General features: G+C 41.8%; 3 protein-coding genes across 4 annotated transcripts; 2 read left to right on the top strand and 1 right to left on the bottom strand.

The window, feature by feature from the left end:
• Positions 1-911: 911 nt before the first annotated feature.
• trpm5 (transient receptor potential cation channel, subfamily M, member 5) lies at positions 912-12,496 on the top strand. Its single transcript, XM_035520929.1, has 26 exons — positions 912-952; positions 2,848-2,915; positions 3,087-3,243; positions 3,589-3,769; positions 3,890-4,056; positions 4,346-4,523; positions 4,634-4,698; positions 4,875-5,057; positions 5,157-5,256; positions 5,448-5,566; positions 5,695-6,030; positions 6,482-6,625; positions 7,024-7,147; positions 7,334-7,479; positions 7,566-7,678; positions 7,802-7,900; positions 8,003-8,264; positions 8,728-8,846; positions 8,948-9,080; positions 9,198-9,372; positions 9,744-9,912; positions 10,264-10,442; positions 10,711-10,843; positions 10,939-11,011; positions 11,102-11,238; positions 11,340-12,496. Exons 1-26 carry the CDS (start codon positions 926-928, stop codon positions 11,413-11,415), a joined length of 3,663 nt encoding a protein of 1,220 aa, XP_035376822.1. The 5' UTR covers positions 912-925; the 3' UTR covers positions 11,416-12,496.
• A 248-nt stretch (positions 12,497-12,744) lies between these two features.
• On the top strand, positions 12,745-15,336 carry LOC113579692 (proline-rich protein 5-like). Of its 2 annotated transcripts, XM_035520931.1 has the most exons (9): positions 12,745-12,758; positions 13,057-13,173; positions 13,317-13,397; positions 13,878-13,926; positions 14,191-14,248; positions 14,329-14,420; positions 14,568-14,708; positions 14,793-14,892; positions 15,021-15,336. In XM_035520931.1, exons 2-9 carry the CDS (start codon positions 13,058-13,060, stop codon positions 15,323-15,325), a joined length of 942 nt encoding a protein of 313 aa, XP_035376824.1. In that variant the 5' UTR covers positions 12,745-12,758; position 13,057; the 3' UTR covers positions 15,326-15,336. The 2 variants fall into 2 exon arrangements, with proteins under 2 accessions (XP_035376824.1, XP_035376823.1); XM_035520930.1 differs by lacking the exon at positions 12,745-12,758 and having other exon boundaries at positions 13,031-13,173.
• Positions 15,337-15,386: 50 nt separating this feature from the next.
• traf6 (TNF receptor-associated factor 6) lies at positions 15,387-20,186 on the bottom strand. Its single transcript, XM_027013821.2, has 7 exons — positions 20,124-20,186; positions 18,992-19,284; positions 18,697-18,847; positions 18,312-18,470; positions 18,087-18,158; positions 17,888-17,965; positions 15,387-17,688 (listed from the first exon to the last, which is right to left on the bottom strand). Exons 2-7 carry the CDS (start codon positions 19,282-19,284, stop codon positions 16,816-16,818), a joined length of 1,626 nt encoding a protein of 541 aa, XP_026869622.1. The 5' UTR covers positions 20,124-20,186; the 3' UTR covers positions 15,387-16,815.
• Positions 20,187-21,621: the final 1,435 nt, after the last annotated feature.

The raw sequence follows: 21,621 nt of genomic DNA, 5'->3' as shown, positions 1-21,621 counted from the left end.
TACAAGTTAATACACCATAAAACTGTTCAGCTGAATACTCTACCTGTGTTTATTTTATTTTATTTTATTTTATCTATTTTTGTTCTTGACAAAAATATTATGGTCTTAATCAATACAAAATGTAAATCTCGTGAAGCCTTCACCCGGTGCAAAAGATAATACATATTATCCTTTCACGTACTGCCCTCTTGTGGTTACTAAGACGCAGTACTTCAGTGAAAGAATTTAAGTTTGTTCCTAGGAATCCTTATAAGATACACAATTAAGCACTTTAATTAAGACAGGAGTTTTTTTACAGAATGAAAAATGCTTGAAGTCAAGCATTGGTCATTGGACATTAAATTTCAGACCACAGAAGTCAAAATATAATATATTCGCTCCAAACATGGGATGCAGAAAACTGTTGTCTTATTGCAACATAAATGGCCTGTTGCTTACTGAGATCTCATGAGCTACAGTTCCCTGAGTATGTCTTAATTGCTGTGACCTTGTAACACAGGAATATTTGTAAAACAGTAATATATGAAATGCTTTTACAGAAAATAGCTTGAGGTGCAGACTATTATGCATGTATAATTGAATGCTTAGGCTGTATGCTGTATTTGATCTTGAACAACATAATTAAACTGAATAGTTCCTCACTGTTCATTGTGAAACAAACAAACTAATACGGAGCTGTGATCTGAAATCCTAACACAAATAAAAGTGCATATGGATGTGCACACGTGTGGTTGTGAGAGCGGTCGGCCGGGTGGCGTATATGATTGGGCGGCATCCTGCTTGGGGTTGACCAGTGGCGAACTTTAGTAAAAGCATACCTGAGCTTCATTTCCCGGTCTGGAGGAGTACTTGTCCAAAGCTCAGAGTTCAGGTCAGCGTGGGAACAATGCAAGAGCAAGACCTCAGGGCAAAAAGACATTTCGATATGCCTGGGCTTCAGGACAACCCTCTGGTAAGCCCCCTAGGAAATATGAATTTTGGCATGAAGTACATTTCTGTGAAGCTCCTTCAGCTGCCAAAGATGAACATAGATTATTCGTTCTTTCTAAATTTAATTGCGGTTTTCAGAAGGCTGTTTGTTATTCATTGTTTATTCATTTGGACATTGTTTATTCATTAGACTAGAGAATGCAGTTACCATTTATTCCTTTGAATCAAGCAGCATTGTCAGTAGTAATAATATAATGTTGTAACACTGCAAGAAATATTAATAATGTTTAATCAGTAATGATCATCATGATCATAATAAAACATTTAAAAGATTATCATAATTACTAATTTAAAGATCATAATAACCATTTCACATATGATATTAAAATAAAATGGTTACATATTTAGCATTTATGGTTAAAATAATATGTTTTATTAATATGTTTAGTTACACATATATTAATATGTGACCAAAATCTTCTGCTTAGGAAGGAACATAAAGAGTAGCTGAAAGTTTCTCTCTGTATGGTTAAACATTATTGTTCTCTCTGGTCCATAATGCAAATGATACTCTTTACATGATATATGGTCACAGTCCCATAGACATCCTGCTCTATCCCCTAGTCAAATCATGACCTCCACATATACCTCCACCCTGCACACACTTCTACATCCATTTTATGTACAGTACCAGTCAAAGGTTTGGACACACCCACTTTTTGTTTATTTTTAAATAAATATTTTTTAAAAGGGTAGGCATCAAATGGATGAAAAAAACATATGTGATTATGCTGTAATTAACAAATATTGACTAAGATTCTTCAAAGTAACTATCCTGTACTTTGAGTACAGATTTGCATGCTCTTGGTGTTTTCTTAACCACCTTCACAAGGCAGCCACCTATGATGCTTTACCATCAGTCTTGAAAACACTCACATATGCATTTAGCTGATGCTTTTATCCAAAGCAACTTACAATTATGACTAAGTACAACTTGAGCAATTGGAGTTAGTCTGGGCCTTGCTCAGGGGCCCAACAGCACTGTAACTTGGCTGGGCTTGAACCAGCAACCTTCCAATTACAAGTCAAGTACCCTAACCACTAAGCATTAAAAATGAATTAATATATAGACTACACCTTTCCCATATTATATTAGTCTTAGAAACAAACTTAAGCATAACCCATTAGATTAAAATGCCTTTATTACTATTAAAAAATACATTCTGTCAGGTGTGCCCAAATCTTTGTCTGGTACTATGTAATTTGAGTCTTTCTAACAGCCAATATTTTACATTAGATATTTATAATGCATACTATGATCTATTGGTATATTGATATATCTTTCCATGATTGATATTGTTCAGATTTATTGTGATTTTTTGAAATTGATTTCTGTATCTTTTCATCTTTACTGCAAAACGTTTTGTTTTCACTGTCTCTACTCTTAGTCTGAGTTTCAAACTTACATATATGTAAAAGAGAAATATTTGTGAAAGTTCCTCATTAACACATTTTGCAGTAATAAATCTGGGTCTCCTTCATTTTACTGTGCAATAACACTGTGCAAAAGCTATTTAATCATTTTTACTCATATTTGCATATTCAAATGATTATTTGAACAGAGTTCATGTGTCATTGCTTGATTGGCGTATTGCACTGTTTGAATCAGCCTCTTCCTTTCTAAACCTTCTCTGACTTGCTTTTCTATTGAAGTGAAAAGCAAACAAGGTTGGACAAGACACCTGTGACTCCACCAGTACAAAGGCAGTTTGTTTGCATGTGCAAGGAACAAAAATGGAAATCGTGCCTGTTTTGCATAAACAGCCCACCATTTTTTTTCTCTGCACGACTGAGAACTATAAATTGTGTGTGTATCCGTGTGCATGTGTGTGTGTGTGTGTGTGTGTGTGTTCACAGGTAGCGCTACACCAGGGCAGTAAATGTGAAAAATGTGGTGATGTAGTGCTGGAGTCACAGGAGCAAGGGTGAGAATGACATCATTTAATGACTTCGCAAACTCACAAAAAACAAACCTTATGGATGGCTAGTCCTCATCACACGTACCATTCCTGTTCTGTGCTATGATCCCCACATATCTGTATTAAGTTATACCACTCATCTTTGTATGTTTGTTTCTGTGTTCGTCCTTTATCTAGGGCTCTGTTGGGGTGCCAGTGTTTCTCTATACAGGAAGGCTCCACCCCTCATGGTGGTCTGGGTCAAAAAGCAAGAGAGGCCCGTGATAAACCCCAATGGACAGCAGGCCATGTGGGGGACATTGACTTCATTGGGACCAATAGAACCAGGGGCAAGGTATACTACAGCAGATGTCTCTATCATCATTGAATCTTTTGGGGTGTTTCACTCTCTCAGTCACTGCGTGAGAGCCTTCAGGCTTTTATTACCGACACAAACAGCCTCACACATCCATTATCTTAGTCCTGCCAGATCACTACAGGTGATATGACACATTCACAACATGTGTACAATCATTCAATGACAAACATTTTCATATTATTCAGTTCAGGATTTACATATAAAGTTGATTTTTCATAACTATTAACGGTCAAATCTTTTGTTTAGGGTAAAAGTTTTTGATTTTCCTTATTTGCTTGGTAGACCATTTTTATCACTCACACATACTATTTGTCAGTCCAGTTTGCCAGGGTTCACAATTCCACAGACCCCGTACTGATATACCAGTTACTAATTGAGCAGTGGGGGCTTCATCCTCCGCACCTGGTGGTGGCGCTAGTGGGTGGTGATGAGCCGGCCCAGATGAAGCCCTGGCTCAGAGACACAGTGAGGAAAGGCTTAGTGAAAGCCACCCAGAGTACAGGTGAGCAAGAACAATCTGCACATGAAAAAACTTGGATGAGGTCACGGAATAATGATGCCGGTGGAAATAAAACACTCCCTCAATGGCCAGTGAATGACTTGTCACTGCCGTCATCCCCAGGAGCATGGATCCTGACCAGCGGCCTGCGGTTTGGCATCACCAAGCATTTGGGTCAGGCTGTGAGGGACCACTCTCTGGCAAGCACCTCCATGAAGGACCGTGTGGTGGCCATCGGAATCACTCCCTGGACCATGATCAATAACCGAGACCTGCTGCTCTCCACCAAGGTCATGACTCTAGGCACAGGAGAACATTCCTTTATTAGTTTTAGATTTTACAAGTGCAGGAAGTGTCAGTGTATTTTTTCTGTGTGAATGATTCCTTCATAAGCTGCAACATCAGTTACGTCATCTCTCACCCAGTTTAAACATGTCAGAGGTAACCGACAGCTCATTACCATCTGGAAATCTGTGAAGCAGAGTCATGGTTGTAGTGTCACTGTGGTGTCATTGCTCACAATCAATCATGGCAGTGCTCCAGTTAAAAGTGCAGTAATGTTGTTCTTCAAATGCACAGCCTGACCAGCCAGCCGCCTACCCCACGGAGGACCTCCCCCATGGGACCGTCTACTCTCTAGACTGCAACCACTCCCACTTCATCCTGCTAGACGAGGACTCGCAGAAGCCAGGGGTCACCAGTGACATGAGGGTCAAACTGCTTAAACACATCTCCCTGCAGCGTACCGGATACGGAGGTGTCTGAACACAGCAGACTCACCGAGCCTTTTTTGGCTCACAGCTACATGTCCTTAGTTATGACCTCTCAAGTAGTTTAGATCTCACTGCCTATTTTGTATTTCTGCAGGACCCGGCAGCTATGAAATTCCTGTCCTGTGTCTGCTTGTTCATGGGGAACCAAAGATTTTGCAGGCAATATTTTTCAAATAATATTTTATGAATCACAAAAGATCATAAAATAAATTATTTTCTTGACTTTTCTATTACGCAAGTGTGTAGATAATGATTTAGTCCATCTTGTCTTATAAATTGCCATGCTAAAATTATTATAGTTTTGACCTCTGCTTCTCAACACCTTGCATATGTAGAGAATGTACAAGACCATCCAGAATGCAACTGCCTGGCTGATCCTGGCTGGTTCCGGGGGCGTAGCAGACATTTTAGTGACGCTGATCAACAGAGGATGCTGGGATAGTGAGCTGGTCCAAGAGCTGCTGCTGGACACGTTTCCCAGCAGCCACTGCACTGACATCACTTTCTGGATCAAAGTGGTTAGGGGCAAATGGCACAGACTAGATTTGTAATTAGAGAGAATTTCCCAAATGGTGTGCATTAAATGTTTTGTTTGTTTTTTTGCTTTCTTTGACTAGATTCAGAAGATTCTATATAATGGTCACCTGTTGACCGTACATGATCCAGAGCAGGAGAGCTCTGAGCTAGACACAGTTATACTCAAAGCACTAGTTAAAGGTGAGTATAAACATATCTGTCAGAAGATTATAACCTACAGAAAATCTTAGTTTCCCATTGGAAAACCTAGTTTCCACTAAAACCATTAGTGAATAACATTATTTAGCAAGATTTTATGTAGCAGTTTTTTATGCATCAGTTTATTTTTCAGTGATTTTGTTTTTGTTTATTTGTTTTTCTTTCTCCCCTAGCCTGTAAGAGCCAGAGTCAGGAGGCCCAGGACTTCCTGGATGAGCTCAAACTAGCCGTGGCTTGGAATAGAGTGGACATTGCCAAGAGCGAGATTTTCAGTGGGGATGTAGAGTGGAGTGTGAGAAACTTGTGATTTTTTTTAGAAGTGATGTAACCTTTTGTATTAATGTAAAATCACCTGTTGTACCCACATGTTGCAGATTTTTAGATAATTTGTAATAACATCTGAGAGTATGTTTCTCTTAGGCACAAGACCTTGAGGGGGTCATGATGGATGCTCTGGTCAACAACAAGCCAGATTTTGTGCGTCTCTTTGTGGACAACGGCGTGAATTTGGGCGAGTTTCTGACTTATAGGCGTCTCCAGGAGCTGTACTGTTCAGTGTCAGAGAAGAGTCTCCTCTTTGACCTCCTGAAGAAACACCAGGAGAAACAGCTCCTGCTGACCTCAGCTCGGAACCCAGGGCCTCCTTTTGGGGAGTCTGGGGAGCGGCGGCCTCGCTTCACTCTCCATGAGGTCTCCAAGGTCCTGAAGGACTTCCTGCATGACTCATGCAAGGGCTTCTACCAGAAGCTCCCAGCGGTAGGAGAGATTGGCTATGTCTAATGCAGCTACCTGGATGTGAAAATATAAGACACACTCGTCATTCTCCAAAAGCATTCCAGTAATGAACAATATTTAATGAGAAAGCTAGACAGCATTCATGGTTCCAGGGAAAAAATATACACCATTAAAGAGAACAGGAGATGTCTACACACCATTCTAAATGCTCCAAAAGTAGTATATTTCAAAATTACATTTCAAGCCTACTAGGTCTTCATCAGATTTGACAAAACCTGCTGTCAGAAATTAGGTGGAAGTTACAGAGTCACACCTGCCAACCAAAAAGGAATAACTAAACAAAGAGAAAAAACAAAAGCTGTATATTAACTGTATAGTAGATGTTACGTCATTGATGTCAATTACCCACATGTTTAATAATGGAAAAAAAAGAAATAATCCCCCAGATTGTTCTTGTTTGTATCTTCCCCAGGAGAGGGTGAATAAAGGTCGCCTTTTCCACAGCCAGAAGGACCTCCCTGACCTTGAGGAGCGCTGTGAGAACCCATGGAGAGACCTTTTTCTCTGGGCCATCCTGCAGAACAGACAGAAGATGGCAAACTACTTCTGGGCAATGGTAGGTCCCTATAGACCTCTGAAGTGATGAGATATGTTTGAATAAACCAGCTTTATTTACATCTTTATAATTCTATCCTTTGAATGCCACTCTTATATGCAAATTTTTACCACAGTTAATTTGGATACCAAGTTGTTGTTTATAGTCTTATGAATGACTGGATGGGGGAGAACAGGGAAGATAGTGACAAGGAACAGGGGCCATGTTCCTTTTTTATCATCCTCTGCTGAGTCTGGTTAATATTAAATGTTCTGGAAGTAATTCACTTCTGTAGTGTTTCTGTAGTATACTCCGGCTACTACAAGTGTCCCCAGTGTGAATGTCCATGTTTTTTTTTGTTTTGGTGTGTGTGTGTGTGTGTGTGTGAGTGTGTGTGTGTGTGTGTGTGTGTGTGATAGGGTCCAGAGGCAGTGGCTGCAGCTCTGGCTGGCTGCAAGATCCTGAAGGAGTTGGCTCACCTTGAGTCAGAGGCAGAGTCTGCTCGCATCATGAAAGAAGCCAAGTATGAGCAGTTTGCTCTCGGTGAGTGTTACTGCATACATTCGTACATAAACTATAACTACAAAAAGAACAAACAATCTGCTGCCACTCCTGGGCAACAGGACATTACACCGATGTAACAGACGTGTGGAGAGATTTGGTGACTCTTTTTTCAATTGACAGTTACAATAAGTAACTTTCCAGCATCTGTGTGATTTCTTGCTTTAGATCTGTTCAGCGAGTGCTACTCAAACAGTGAGGACAGAGCTTATGCCCTCCTGGTGAGGAAGACGCACTGCTGGAGCAAATACACCGTGCTGAATCTGGCAATGGAAGCAGACGCCAAAAGCTTCTTTGCCCATGACGGTGTCCAGGTAGGCGGCACATGTTCCAGTCCTTTGCATGCCTACAGCTTGTAGTCTGCCACTTTTGGTTTGTCACTGGCTGCAGTTTTGTCCAGGCTCTTCTGACTAAGATCTGGTGGGGAGCCATGAAAACAGATACAGCCATCTCCAAACTGGTCCTGTCTTTTTTCCTCCCACCTCTAATATGGACCAACCTGATCAAATTCAGGTAGAAGCCCAAGTGAAATCATCTAGCTTCATATCGCGCATGTGGTGCTAAGACTGTTGCAACTGGCTGAATTGATGATGATTAGATTAGCTTCCTCAGCCTTGGTGTGCTGGCGTTCTGCAGAGATGGGGCACTGGAGAGCAGAGGCGGAGGGCAGCAGTTCGTGGAGCTGGACAGTTTGGACACAGAAAAGGCCCTGCTACTGACCGAGGAGGACCCAGAGTTAGTCCCTTTTCACTCCACAACACAGGACCTTTCTGGGTAACTTGAACTTTACTGATGCTCTGTGTCTGTGTCGTCCTGGTGCCGCACGGCGTCTGTCAGGGACTCGGAGGTGGCTGGCGACCCCGCCGATCAGAGCTGTGGTGCTGCCTGGAGCCAGTTCCTCCTGCGTCGTTGGAGACGTTTCTGGAGCGCCCCGGTCACCGTGTTCCTGGGCAATGTCATCATGTACTTCGCCTTCCTTGCCCTCTTCACCTATGTGTTGCTGCTGGACTTCCGCCCTGCACCGCCGATGGGACCGTCTCTGGCCGAGATCATCCTCTACTTCTGGGTGTTCACGCTGGTGCTGGAAGAGATCCGGCAGGTGGGAAGAGTTCAGAAGGGGCCCTTAACAAATTCACATTTTCTTAGTGTTTAGCATTGTACTCCTACAGAAAATGGATATATAAAATTCAGAGTGACACCTGATTTAAACTCCTTAGATTTTGTTGCCATGATGATTACTGTATTGTACTGGATTATTGTTGTATTTTATTCTATTGGATATTCCACAATAAGTTTTTATTTTCAAGTACATTCTCGATATTTGCATATTGGATTAATAGGACTCTGTTACGGGACAGATTCAGTGGTTAAACTCATCTGGGTGTAAATAGGATCAATTAAAGGACCATATTTACTGTGCAAAAGCCATATAGGCTGTGATTCCACAAAGCAAAGGCAACACTGGCACTCTACTGTTGCTTATCACTATAAAACCACATTCAGCCCAAGCATCTGCCTCATACTGAAACTGCAACATGACCATATTGAATCATGTATCCCAGAGTTTCTTCACAGATGAAGACATGAACATTCTGAAGAAGTTTAAACTCTATGTGGAGGATAACTGGAACAAGTGTGATATGGTGGCCATCTCTCTCTTTGTGATCGGGGTGTCTTGCAGGTACAGGTTTACTAGGGCTGGGGTTATAGGAGCTTTTGCTAAAGGTTGCATCTTGCAGGGGATTTTGCATTTCCCTGAATTCCATCAGTGTGTCTGTGTAGGATGGCGAAAAGAACATACGAGGCTGGGCGCACAGTCCTGGCTTTGGACTTCATGGTTTTCACTTTAAGGCTCATCCACATCTTCGCCATCCACAAGCAACTCGGGCCCAAAATCATCATTGTGGAGAGAATGGTGAACACATTCAGCTATTCCAAAAGCACAGTATCTGTGTGAGAGTGTGAAAGTTTAATGTGCCAGCCTATTTTCGATTATGATTGGCTGTGGACGCTTGTGGTGTCGTTCTCTCAGATGAAGGATGTATTCTTCTTCCTGTTCTTCCTGAGTGTGTGGTTGATTGCATATGGAGTGGCTACTCAGGCCCTGCTACATCCCAACGACCCGCGCCTGGACTGGGTCTTTCGTAGGGTGCTCTACCGCCCCTATCTGCATATATTCGGCCAGATCCCCCTGGAGGAGATAGATGGTGAGCTATTCTATTTGTGGGATTAATGTACTTTAAAATGATTAGGGGATTTCTGTTCATTATCAAATATATTGTGCATACAGGGCATAAGAATTTTGAAATAATTATTACATGTGTCATTAGCTTCCAAGACACAGGTTAAGCACAGTAGTAGATTGTAGGATTTTTTTAGACAGGATAATTTGGTCCTATCTTAAGACACATATCTGTAAATTTGACTGACGTGTTGAATGTTTTATGTTTGATTTTAGTTGCCTGTTACACTGGAATGACGTTGAGGGGCTTTTCCTAATTTACCTAAAGCTGTTAGTTGAGTGACTGCCACAAGATGGCGACAAGGTGCTCATGCTGCCATTGCTATATGTCCACAGCTGCTAAAATGCACGCCGATAACTGCACCATGGATTTGCAGGCGATCATCTCAGGCGTTCTGCTACCCTGTCCTAACATCTATGCCAATTGGCTGGTCATCCTTCTACTGGTCATCTATTTACTGGTCACTAACGTTTTGCTGCTCAACTTACTCATCGCTATGTTCAGGTCAGAGTGGGCTTGAAATAAAATAATTTAATTAGTCTGACCACATACCACATAACTGGAACAAGTGTGATATGGTGGCCATCTCTCTCTTTGTGATCGGGGTGTCTTGCAGGTACAGGTTTACTAGGGCTGGGGTTATAGGAGCTTTTGCTAAAGGTTGCATCTTGCAGGGGATTTTGCATTTCCCTGAATTCCATCAGTCAGTATGAACTTAGACACCAGCTAACCAAAGGCAGTAACTAACTCAAACTGCATCTCAAAATGCAGGCCAAAATTAAGTACTACTTTCAGGTCTAAATAAAGCTGCCTGTTGTGCAAGTATCACTTCTGCCTCTGTCTGTGTCACTGCAGCTACACATTCCAAGTGGTGCAGGGGAACACGGATATCTTCTGGAAGTTTCAGCGATATAATCTCATAGTGGAGTACCACAGCCGTCCTGCGCTGGCTCCGCCCTTCATCATCATCAGTCACCTTTCCCAGCTCTTCCTAAGCCTCTTCAAAAAGGCTGAGTCAAAAATCGAACACTTGGGTCAGTTCTGTTCAGCCCTGGCTGGGTGCAACTGGATGTGCTCACATCTGAAACGTGACCAGACTGATCTGAAAGCAGTCACATATTTCGTCACATAGTGGATAACTACACCTACCCACCCATCCATCCACCCCCACCCCCCCACACACACACATACTTACACACCAATTGCCACTTCCCCAAATAATGTAAATAAGAAAGAAAACAAGAAGAAACGGGAGGTCATTTGAAAACTCACATGAAAGTTGACACCGTGTTTAATATTCAGAGAGGGAGCTACCAGTGGGGCTGGACCAGAAGCTGATGACATGGGAGACGGTGCAGAAGGAGAACTACCTAGCCAGGCTGGAGAGGCATCACCTGGAGAGCAGCGAGCAGAGACTCAGGAGCACATCCTCAAAGTGAGCGGCCCATTGCTGCTCCCCGCTCCGCTGCACATGACTCAGCAGTTTCTGCGCTGCTGCTGCTGTGCTGTGCTAACTTTGCTGTGTTTCAGGGTACAAAGCCTGCTGAGGATTGTGGGAGGGTTTAAAGAGCAAGAAAAACGCATGGCATCTATGGAGGCTGAGGTGAAGTACAGAAGGAGGTGCAGCGTATGTCATATAAGGACAAGTGTTGCTCATATACACTTGATTAACAGCAACATCCTTGACCTTTAGGTGAAGTACTGCGGGGAGGTTCTGTCCTGGATTGCCGAGTGCTTCGACAAGAGCACACTGAAGTGTGACAGAGACGCGCCCCTATCCCCACGTAGGTCCGGGCTTCAGTTTTCCACTCCCAAGCCAACTCCCACTTCGCTTGGCTCCTTCCTGGTATGCCCCTCCTGACGACAGCGAATGTCACATCTGTTTGGTTCACAGATTCCAAGGCCAGCAGAGTGAACACCCTTCAGCAGAGCACAGCAAAAAAAGAGGAGTCAGAATGCCAGCGAGGACATGGCAGCGGCAAGAAACTGCCTTACATTGACGAATAGCAGTGGCTGCAGACACACAGGCGCTGTTTGTGAATTCAGCTACTTTTATGACAAAACTAGAGATTTAGTAACACAGATTCCACCCACCGAGCACGAACATGTTCCTACTTTTAGTTCAATGCACTGCTTTTCTATTTCTACTGAGCTATTTGTGGTATTTAAATTATTTTTACCTAAATGTAATATTTAAAATGACAATTATTTTGCTGCCTAATATGATTGGTCAAAGTTGTTTCTGTGATTTTGTCTAAGGCTTTTTTCTGGTATATCCATGGATTAAAGATTACTAATATAAATGTTTTCATTTGTAAATAATGCATTTGTTTTAACTAACTAGTCATGTTCTCACTCCTGCAATTCTGACTTGCTGTGGTTAGCCCTTGATGTACACTTCCACCTCCAAACTTCCTTCTTTAAAATAGTAATGAACATCTTTGCTAACTTTCTCTTACATGCAAACAGGCACTGGAAGCACCTTTCCTGCCACTTCACGTTAATAATATGCCTATCCAGAGCGTCATGCACTGATTACACATTATCAATGAATGACCAGTACAGGCAATGAATCAGTAACTGAGGCAAGGGGAAAAAAAAAAAAGAAAAAGGAAAAACCACCACCACAAAAAGGGACTTCAAGAGTTTATCTTAGAGCGTTGCCTGAGAAAGACACCCACGGCACAAATACAGGGTTCATCATTTTGTCAGGATGCAGTCGTCATCAGATCTCTGTCAAATCCTGAATCCAAGTCTTTCGGACTGTGTGAGTGTGTGAACTTAACACTCAGTTGCGACCACCTGCTTTGTAACAGCTTGGTATGTACTCCGCTTGCTGTAATGTAATCTGTGTTGCTCAAGTCTTACTGTTCTTATTTCAATAACAAAAATATACTTTATGGGTTGTTCTGTCACTGGAACACTCTCAATCATTGCTGGATAATAAATACATCAGTGGATTATTCACAAAAGCTTGATCCTTTAAACATGCTGTATATGTTCTCTGACCACGTTACCCAGACCCAATTCTGACCCAGTTGGTGAGCAGTTGCAGGACACCTTTAGTCCAATCCACCACTGAGCTAGTAAGCAGAGAATAATTTTGAATCTAAATAAAAACTATGACTAATTGTAAATGCGCAATTTCTGAATTAATCTATTTATTTGTGGCATTTTGTGACTTTTCTTGGTTTTGTATAACTGCTTAGCATAAGCACCATCACTACATTTTTATTGTGAGTACTCTGAAATACATCATGTTGGACAGGCCCACTGCACTTTCTCTCATTAGCGTATCACCTTGGCGTGTACTCCCGTTGCCTGCCTCTGCTGGAACTCACTGCTGAGAGGTGCGTTTTGCTTAGTTAATCAGTATGCAGCATAAATGGATGTATACAGTACACAGCACAGGAAATTGCTGCACCAAAGGAAGCTGACAAAGTGGAGCTTGCCAACCAGCGTAATTTCACATGGCCTAAATCTCAAACACCTGAAAATTCTCTCATTTTCCCACTCTGATTGATGACGAAGATATAGAATTGCATGTTTGCCTGATGTATTCAGTAACTGGTGGTCCAACTATTGGTGTCCTTCTGACTGCGCATGATCCCTGGCTGTGCCTGTACACTGGTCTTCATCTGAAGCCAGAATGAGTTCCAGCCAGCAGCGAACCTGCAACCAGAGCTCCATCCATTTGCCCGTCCTCTCTCAACTACAACCTGCCTCCAGCATGCTGCATGGCCCTAGTGGCAGTGACATGAACAGGTGGAGATCAGATCTTATACTGGAACACCACTAAATGCAACCAGGCATACAAATAATCAGGCATACAAATGTTGTTTAAGATCATTTGTAGCTATTCCATTTGCATTCTGAGTTACTGGTGATAGTAAATTCTGTGTTTTTAGGATCTATTCTGCAGTTAGCAAGGTGTTTCAGGGAAAGGAGCTTCAGATGAATGAACTCTACTCCTTAAATGAGAGTATCAGGTACATACACTAAACTAACTATGCCCAATTGACACACAGCATCTTAATGACCCAGAAATAGGTCATGATCATATCTCAAAATAAGCATTATGACCCTCTCTATTACATGTATATATGAGAAACTTTACATCACTGGCCAGTTTCAGAGAAAACAGAACTGCTGTTATCTGGATATTTCTTTGTGGCAGACCCCTCCCAACCTGTGTGGCAAACACTGTGTGGCAGACACTGACACAAATAAAAAGACAGCAGCAACACTGCTAAGCCTAATGCGCTCACAGCAGACCCACAACAGAAACATAATTTCAACACAAATTATACACCTAAAAATATACTAGTAAAATAGGTGTACCTAATAAACTGTCTGCGAGTAGTAGGTGCAGTGGTGTTTCTAATAAAGTGGCTGGTTGGTGCATACACAACACACGCTGCACATGGCCTTATTTGAGTGCCTTACATGGGTTTTCTACATGTTGACAGATGGCTTCTAAAAACAGAGATGGGGTCATTCATCAAAGAGTATTATCAGGTACTCTCCAGCTCTAGTTCCTGAAGCCAAGGCTTAGACTGAAAGCTGAAAACAGAGTATTCTCTTGTATTTATTTCTTTTCATTTTTGTTGTTTGTTTGTTTTTTTTGTTTTTTTGCACAGACATAACTTCAATATGGTATAACGAGAAACATTTAAAAATACTCTTTAAACTTTCAACAGTTAAGTGGCCTTAATGTGATGATTTCATTGTAGTCGGGCCCATTTAGTTAATTCTTAAGACAGTCTCTTTTCTTGGTTATAGAATCAACTTCTGAATAAAGGCTTTACATTTATTTTTGAGGAGGTTCAACTGCATGAAGGTATGAAAAGAACTAATGTAAATTTACAGTACTGTACTTGTTCGCTGAGTTTGTATACACGATATTTCATTTCTCAAAAGGAGAAAGACAGCTCTTTTTCTTGGCTAAGGAATGGTTGAGATTTTTCTCTGAGATTCTTCCTACACTGCAGGCTATTTTCTATCCATTGCAGGTAAATAAATAAAACAACATATTACAAATAAAGTTGCCCCAGACAATACGAGAACTTGTGTTCGATTTTCATCAACAATATACAGCAATTATAATGTAATGAGATAATGCGTGACCTACCTCTCTTTCTATTCCCATGGCTCCTGAGGGCCAGGAGCTGACAGTGAGGCAGATGGCCCTGCTGGGCTTCAGGGATCTGGTCCTGATGAGGCTTCCTGTCGAGGACCTGCTACCCACCAATCTGCCTCTGCTTCCCACGTCCATCACACAGATGCTGCTGGTCCTACAGGTGAGAATGCCTCTTGTGCATGCGTACACATGTTGGACACCAGCTATGTCTGCTTTATTTAGCATTATTTGTCTGTGTGGCCAGGGAGTCCACGATCCCAGAGGGCCCTCAGTGGAATACTGTCGGCTTGAAAAGATGCTCGAGATGGTGGTTTCTCCTTACCTGTGGAACTACAAGAACAAAAGTAACATGAAGTTACATGTTTATATCTTGGCAGTAATGGTCTAGCTGAGTCAGCATAATTTTACCAGTGACATTCTGGACCAGGCCAGTATCAGTAAGTATGTTAAGCCTTCTCTGTTGCTCCTCTAGGCTATGTAGAAGATACCAGAGAAACCAGACACCTCATCCAACCGGAGATAAGGATTACACAGCATATTTCAGAAGGGTCTCTTCTGTCACCTTTAATGGAAGAGGAAGGAGAGATGTATCTGGAGAGAAGGGGGTGCAGCCTACGATGCTACAGCATGACTGATGGTCTGTCCGACATTGCTGACATGCATCTTCTCTCTGTTACTAGGACGACACATTGTGGGTTAACAGACAACTGTGGGACCAGTGAGGAAATGATGAGAGAACACAACAGAAATCTCTTTCAAGTCAGTCACACATTTTGAGAGCCAAACGTGATGTTCTGACTTTGTAATCCTGAAACCTGAAGAATACCAAAGAAGGCCTACCCTCTGAAAATTAACGAATTAATATAAGAAAGGATAAATCTTGTACTTTTCTTAATTTTTATATATTAAAATGTTTATTGGTTTTACACACAGCTGATAATCAGAGAAAACAGATAAAATTAGTCAGTGAATTTTACGGCATGTATTTAGTCAGTAGACGACCCACATTAGCACTGCTATACAATGATCTTTCGTCACTATAGGCACATTATATAAAAAAGGTCATTTTAAAAAGCTTTAATTGTTAATAGCCACGTTTGGCATGGTTCATCTCATGGGTTCATTAAAAATTTAAAGTGTATTCTGCATTTTATTATTTTTTGGCATCAACTGATTTCTAACTAGAAACTGTGATTCAATGTGAAAATAGAATAAAATGCTCTTAAAACCTTGTGAAGGCCATTACACTTTCTCCTCTAGATTATTCAGATACAGTAGCACATAGCATTTTTTTTTTTTCAAAGAAAATGCCTTTACATAAAATCTGAACAAAAGGACAAGGAACAAAAAGCAAGGGTGTTACGAAATGTATCTAATGTACTACAACTTTAGTAAGGGTATTTAGGCCACAGTGGTTTTCACCATCTCCTTTCATCGTGCCACACACCTCAAGATGCACTTCACAGATTTCAGATAAGACATTTGGCATTGTACTTAATTTGAACACCATAGCATAAAAAATGAAGAGCATGAAAGAATTGTTAAGGTCCTGAATTAGCTTTCTGTTCTCTGTAAACTGGACTCAATGTGAAGTAAATTGGAGTGAATCACAAGACATCAATACATACCAAAAATATTGAAACTACAGGTTCTTCTCTGGATGCCTCTAGTCTGCTGCTTTTGAAAATATTTGAGCAAGAAAGGTTGGGGTGCCTCTTGTTGATGCATGTAGGAGCGTTACTGACATGCTGGCTATATTGTGATGGTTGAAACTTGCCTTGGGTAGGCCATTCCCACTGAAAATAGCCCAAGATGGATTGTTGTGTGACCTATGTTACGTTCATTGTCATGATTATAAAGGTTCATAAAGAACTACTATGAAGCCCTTTAACACTATGGCTCCCAAGTCCTAGCTGAGTACTACTCTACTTTAAGTTCTCTGATCAGAAAGACAGTACCTGCATCTTGGCAACCAACAAGCCAACAATTCCAGTGCCATCAGCATGACCTGCTTAATAGTTCAGAATGTAATTACCTGTTTAGCAGTATATACAGCTAAACTGCCATAATTTATGAAGGAATACTTAACTATGTGCAGGGGTTTAAAACTATTACTGTTATATCTTGTGTACATATTCAAAATAGTCTCTTGAGGAACAACACACTGACATAAAAATAAAATTACTTTAAACATCTGCCTGAATCTTTATATAAACAGCGTGTTTATGAGAACTTGTAGAAAATAAAGTGGAGTGGCTCAGATGCGCTCAGAGCGATGGCTCGGAGCCTCGAGGTTGCACTCCCTCTCTCCTGAGGCTCGTGTCAAAACGCGGTGTGACCTCACAGCGTACCAGCAGCACATCGTCTTTGACAAAGCTCCTCTGCCGCAGGGCCTGCAGCGGCATGAAGGTGACATAGCCGAAGCCTTTGGGATTGCGCTGCACAGTGGGCCTCTGGAAGGCCTGGAGGTCCGGCTTAGTCTCCATCACCTCGATGTGGTGCTGCCCCTCCTCCTGGTCCAGCACGGCCAGCCGGATGGTACCCTGGAGGGGCCAGGAGAGCTGGCTATCAAACTCCCCCTGCATGGTGTGCACAAACAGTGAAATGTAGTTGGAACAGCGGGGCGCGCTGGGTGTCTGAAGGTGCAGCCGCAGGCAGAGTTTGTAGCCCGGCCGGCCTGTGTAGAACGGCGGGCTGTGGAGCACCACGGGGTGTCCCAACTCCTGGTTGCGGAGGTGGGTTGAGAAGTTGTCCAGGCGCCACACGTAGACGCCCTGGTACTGCTGCGCCTCCAGCTCGTGCGTGGACTCCTCCAGCGAGGCCAGCTTCTTGCGGAACTCCGCTAGCTGGGATTGCTGTGTCTCATTGCGGATGCTTAGCTCCCGCAACTGGTGGTCCTGACGTACCAAGCGGCCCTCCAGCTCCAGTACTGTCTCCCGCATCTGCTGCAGCTGCTGACCGCACTGGCACGGCTCGCCCGGCCGGCCAGAAGCACCACGCTCTTCGGCTGGAGAGGACGTCGGCGCGGGCACTGTGAGCAGACAGCCGTTAAGGATCTGGTTGCGCAGGAAATCAGCCATGCAGCGCATGTGCATCTGTGTGAACTGCTGCATGTGAAGGGCCAGGTCACTCCTTGCCATCTGGGACAAAGATTTGCAGAAAACGCAGCTCATTCATCAGCTCTCAGTATACCAAAATTTGCCATTCACATCAGGAGTTTAAAAAAACCCAAAACAAAACAAAAAAAATTATATATAATACAAAGGCCTACATACACCTATATAAAGGCCTTCATAATGTATTACTTTATTAATAGTTATATTATGGATTGTCTTTTACCTTTTCCCTACAACCAAACATACTGAAAGTACAGGCAACAGGAGCTTTCAGACAGTCTGTGTCACAGTGTGATGCCAACTGAAACCAAGAAATACATTACTACAGAAGCCCTGATAATCAGATTCACTTGCAACAAACTCAGTGAAATATTTCTGAACAAGCATGCTCACATGTTTACTTGCAGACATATTTTGCTCACCTGATCCCGAATGAGCTCCATGTTACAGTAGTCACATATTGTATTTGCAAAGGGACACATTTGCTCATGAAACTGCAGCAAGAGACAGACATTAAAAATCGACATCTGACTTTGAAATCATAAAAAATTACATACTTACCTGTTACACTTTCAGATCCACAAGGGTTTAGACTACACAGAATAATTCTGCCCCCAGAGAAGCTGACATTTACAGTTCTAAATTACCTGTTTGTCAGCATAGGCGATCATCTCTGCACAGTCTGGGCAAGTCACCAGGCGTCGTAAACAATCCTGAGCTTTGTGGTTTTCCAGCTCACTCTTCCGCACAGATTCCTGGCACTGATCACATGGCAATGTGGCAAACTTACAGAGGTGCAAGTGACTCTACAGGGGCGGAAACACATGTGCACTTCTCACAATCAGTATGATGAAACATGATGCAAACAGTAATATAAACCCTTGTGTGGTTGCCTGTAAACCTAATTTTTCCATGGCATCACCAAAGGGGTTGGTTTCTCTTCTTAGTAATTTTTGTAGACAGTGCAGTGTACTCATAAGGTTAACAGTTTTGGCAATAGGTAGTATATTTACCATAATGATGGGAATTTACCTCCAAGTGCCTAAGTTCCATTTTCTCATTACAGCCAGTGTTACGGCAGCGTACAATGAGAGACAGGATTTCCCGCTTGGCAAAATTATCTGGGAAAAGCTGGTCTTCTGTGAGCACTTCATTGTCAACTGGACATTTCTGCCCTGTGTCCCTATTGAAAAGATTAAATACAATATAGCTTTCAACAATGAAATATTTATGATCTTCAAGGAGTTTGTTTAATGCACTATTAAGATCATTTACATTTGAACTATAAAGTCATTTTTGATCATTAAAAAATTGTAAAGTAGCTCACCTAATGGATTTTTTAATACAGCTATTACAGAATCGATGGCCACAGGGTGTCTGCACAGCTGACCTAAGACCCAACAGGCAAATGGGACACTCATACTTGTTTTCCAGTGGGGGGTCAAAGTCGACATCATAGCCCTGCTGGTCTGGTTGAAGGTTGGATGACACACTAAGGGTGGAGGGGTTCTCTGTGGGACTCAGGTAGGACTCCTTCTCCATAGCGGCTGCACAGCTCGACATTTCATACTCGCCACAGGAATCTTCAAGACTGGATTTGTGCATTTCACTGCATGCCATCTATTGTGGTCCAAGAGAGGCGGAAAAGCATAGGAAGAGGGAGGGTAATTCTAGCAGCTATCATCTTCTATAAACTAGTTGAAACTCTCATTAAACAAGCTGTAATTTAACTTCATAGTTTATGTTAAAAATTTCTCACACTAGAATATGCTCTAGGCATGTTAGGTATGTGTCATCTAATTTGTCTTTGTACATTCCAAATAAATGGCACATTACATCAGTTTCTACACAAGATGTAATACCAGGATTTAAAAAGATTCTTGTCTAATGGACATGAGATTTCATTCATTAAGTAGTGGAATGATAGACCTCATTCACGAAAATACCGTTAAAGGTATCCAGTTACTACAATAGCTACACACAATCTGAATCAAAATTACTGGGCGGGACCTTTCGAAGAGAAAGTTGTTCCAAGCTTTTGAGACACATTTCAGTTTCTTCAATTTCACAATGGTAGCTAGCTAGCTAGCTAGCTAGTTAACCTAGCAAAGTCATAGCATGACACGGTATTCGAAAATATAGTATGTAATTCTATATGTGTTTTTCTTACTTATGTGAAAGAAAAAAAGAGGAAAAAGGTTTGGAGAAAAAAAAATCCAACACGTTAGCTAGCTACCTAACAAGCTGTCCGGTTAGCAAGCTAGCTAGCGGTAACTAAGTCGGCCCAGTTACGAACTGTAGGTTATTTTCATTAGCTAGTGAGCTAGCTAGCTAACTGGCCAGCTAGTTATCTTGTTAGGTCTGTTCATAGTAACTACACTCAAACTTACTACACGCGGATTTGCCTGTTGTTGATTTTATAACGATCCATTTCAATCTTTGTCAGTTTTGTGACCTACCTTGTTGGCTAAGAGCGTCAGAACTTGTGAAGTACTACCTCTTCCTGTATCACGATAGCACTGCGTGTTGCCAAATTGATGGGAAATATGATTTCTGAGTTGCCGTTTGCAATCAGTGGCACAGTGAGTGTTTTTATTATTATTATTATTATTATTATTATTATTTTTACATTTGTTTGTTTTAAACACTGGGGCTATGACCGGTCATGGTGACATTGACATGGAATTATATATTTTTAAATTTAAACGATACAGAGGGAATTACAGTTATTTCATCACAATAATTATGTAAAAATATAACTGTGTGGTGACTTTTAAAATTACTTGCTTACATATAACTTCTATCATAATAGTCAACCAGTAATTTATGTTGTGTATTCCAGATCTGTCGCCCCAGATCTGTTTCAGCAGTGGAAACATGGGATTTATGAACTGTTAAAAAAAAACTTTTATCTGATGCAACAAAATAGGGAACTGGTTGGAAGCATATGGCAACTCTGCTGCATGTCACATGCTGGGGACACAACTGGGTGAGTGACCCACACAGCATGGGCCAAAGACTCTAGAAGATGAATTTTACAATGAGATAGTCTATGCAGTGGAGAGCATATGGCTAGAAGAAACTGAAAAGTCAACCACAATTAAAATATGCTATGTAGTCTTATTGTTAAAGCCAGACAGCAAATGTAGTGTTATAAAAAAAAGCACTATTGGTCTTGTCCTGCAAAAGTGTTGCAGCTAAGGCTTTATAGTCCTCACACAAATTATTATGATTATACACTTAAACTATTATACTAGCAATCAGCATCCTGAAGGTAAAGGTAACAATAGTAGCTTATGTCACAATTCCACACATATGCAGGGCTATTGCATTCTGTTCCATAGTTTAATTTGTCAATGAAGTGGTATATTTTTTCCATAAAGTCATTCACAGCTCATTTCAGAGGTGATTGCCTGCTACCATTATCACAGTGCATTTGTGAAAAGCTGTTCAGGTGAGTGGTCTGTTCTTGTTTCACCCTGAGCTATGCTACCTTTCAAAAAGGTATGCCAGAGATGAAAGACAGTTGGCTTCCTTTATACCATATTCCCTCGTTTAATATGGTCATGAGTCTGTGAGAAATGTTCAGGCCATAATAAACAAAGTTCCATCTACAGTATGGGCAGACCAGAGCCCCATTCTCAGTTAAGCCACTTACTCGCTTCTATGGATACTTTCTATGTTTACAGTGTAATGGTTCTCCAGTGAAATTTAAATCTGTGTTGGACCACATGAACAGAGAAAAAGAAAAACAAAAAGTCAAAAGAACAATCAGGTAACAGTTTACCATGGGACCACCATTGATTGGTCCCATGTGAAGTAGACCTAATAGCCAGCAACTCATGTCAATTCTTGGTACTCACTGAGACTTCCCTGCTTTTGCTTGTCATACTCCACCCAGTCTGTGTTGCAGGGGTCCCTGCTCCCTGCCCACACAGTCAGTGTGGCTAGGTGGGG

The sequence above is a fragment of the Electrophorus electricus genome, chromosome 21 (assembly GCF_013358815.1).
Source record: "Electrophorus electricus isolate fEleEle1 chromosome 21, fEleEle1.pri, whole genome shotgun sequence".
NCBI lineage: Eukaryota > Metazoa > Chordata > Actinopteri > Gymnotiformes > Gymnotidae > Electrophorus > Electrophorus electricus.
This window is presented reverse-complemented; position numbering and strand designations above follow the sequence as displayed.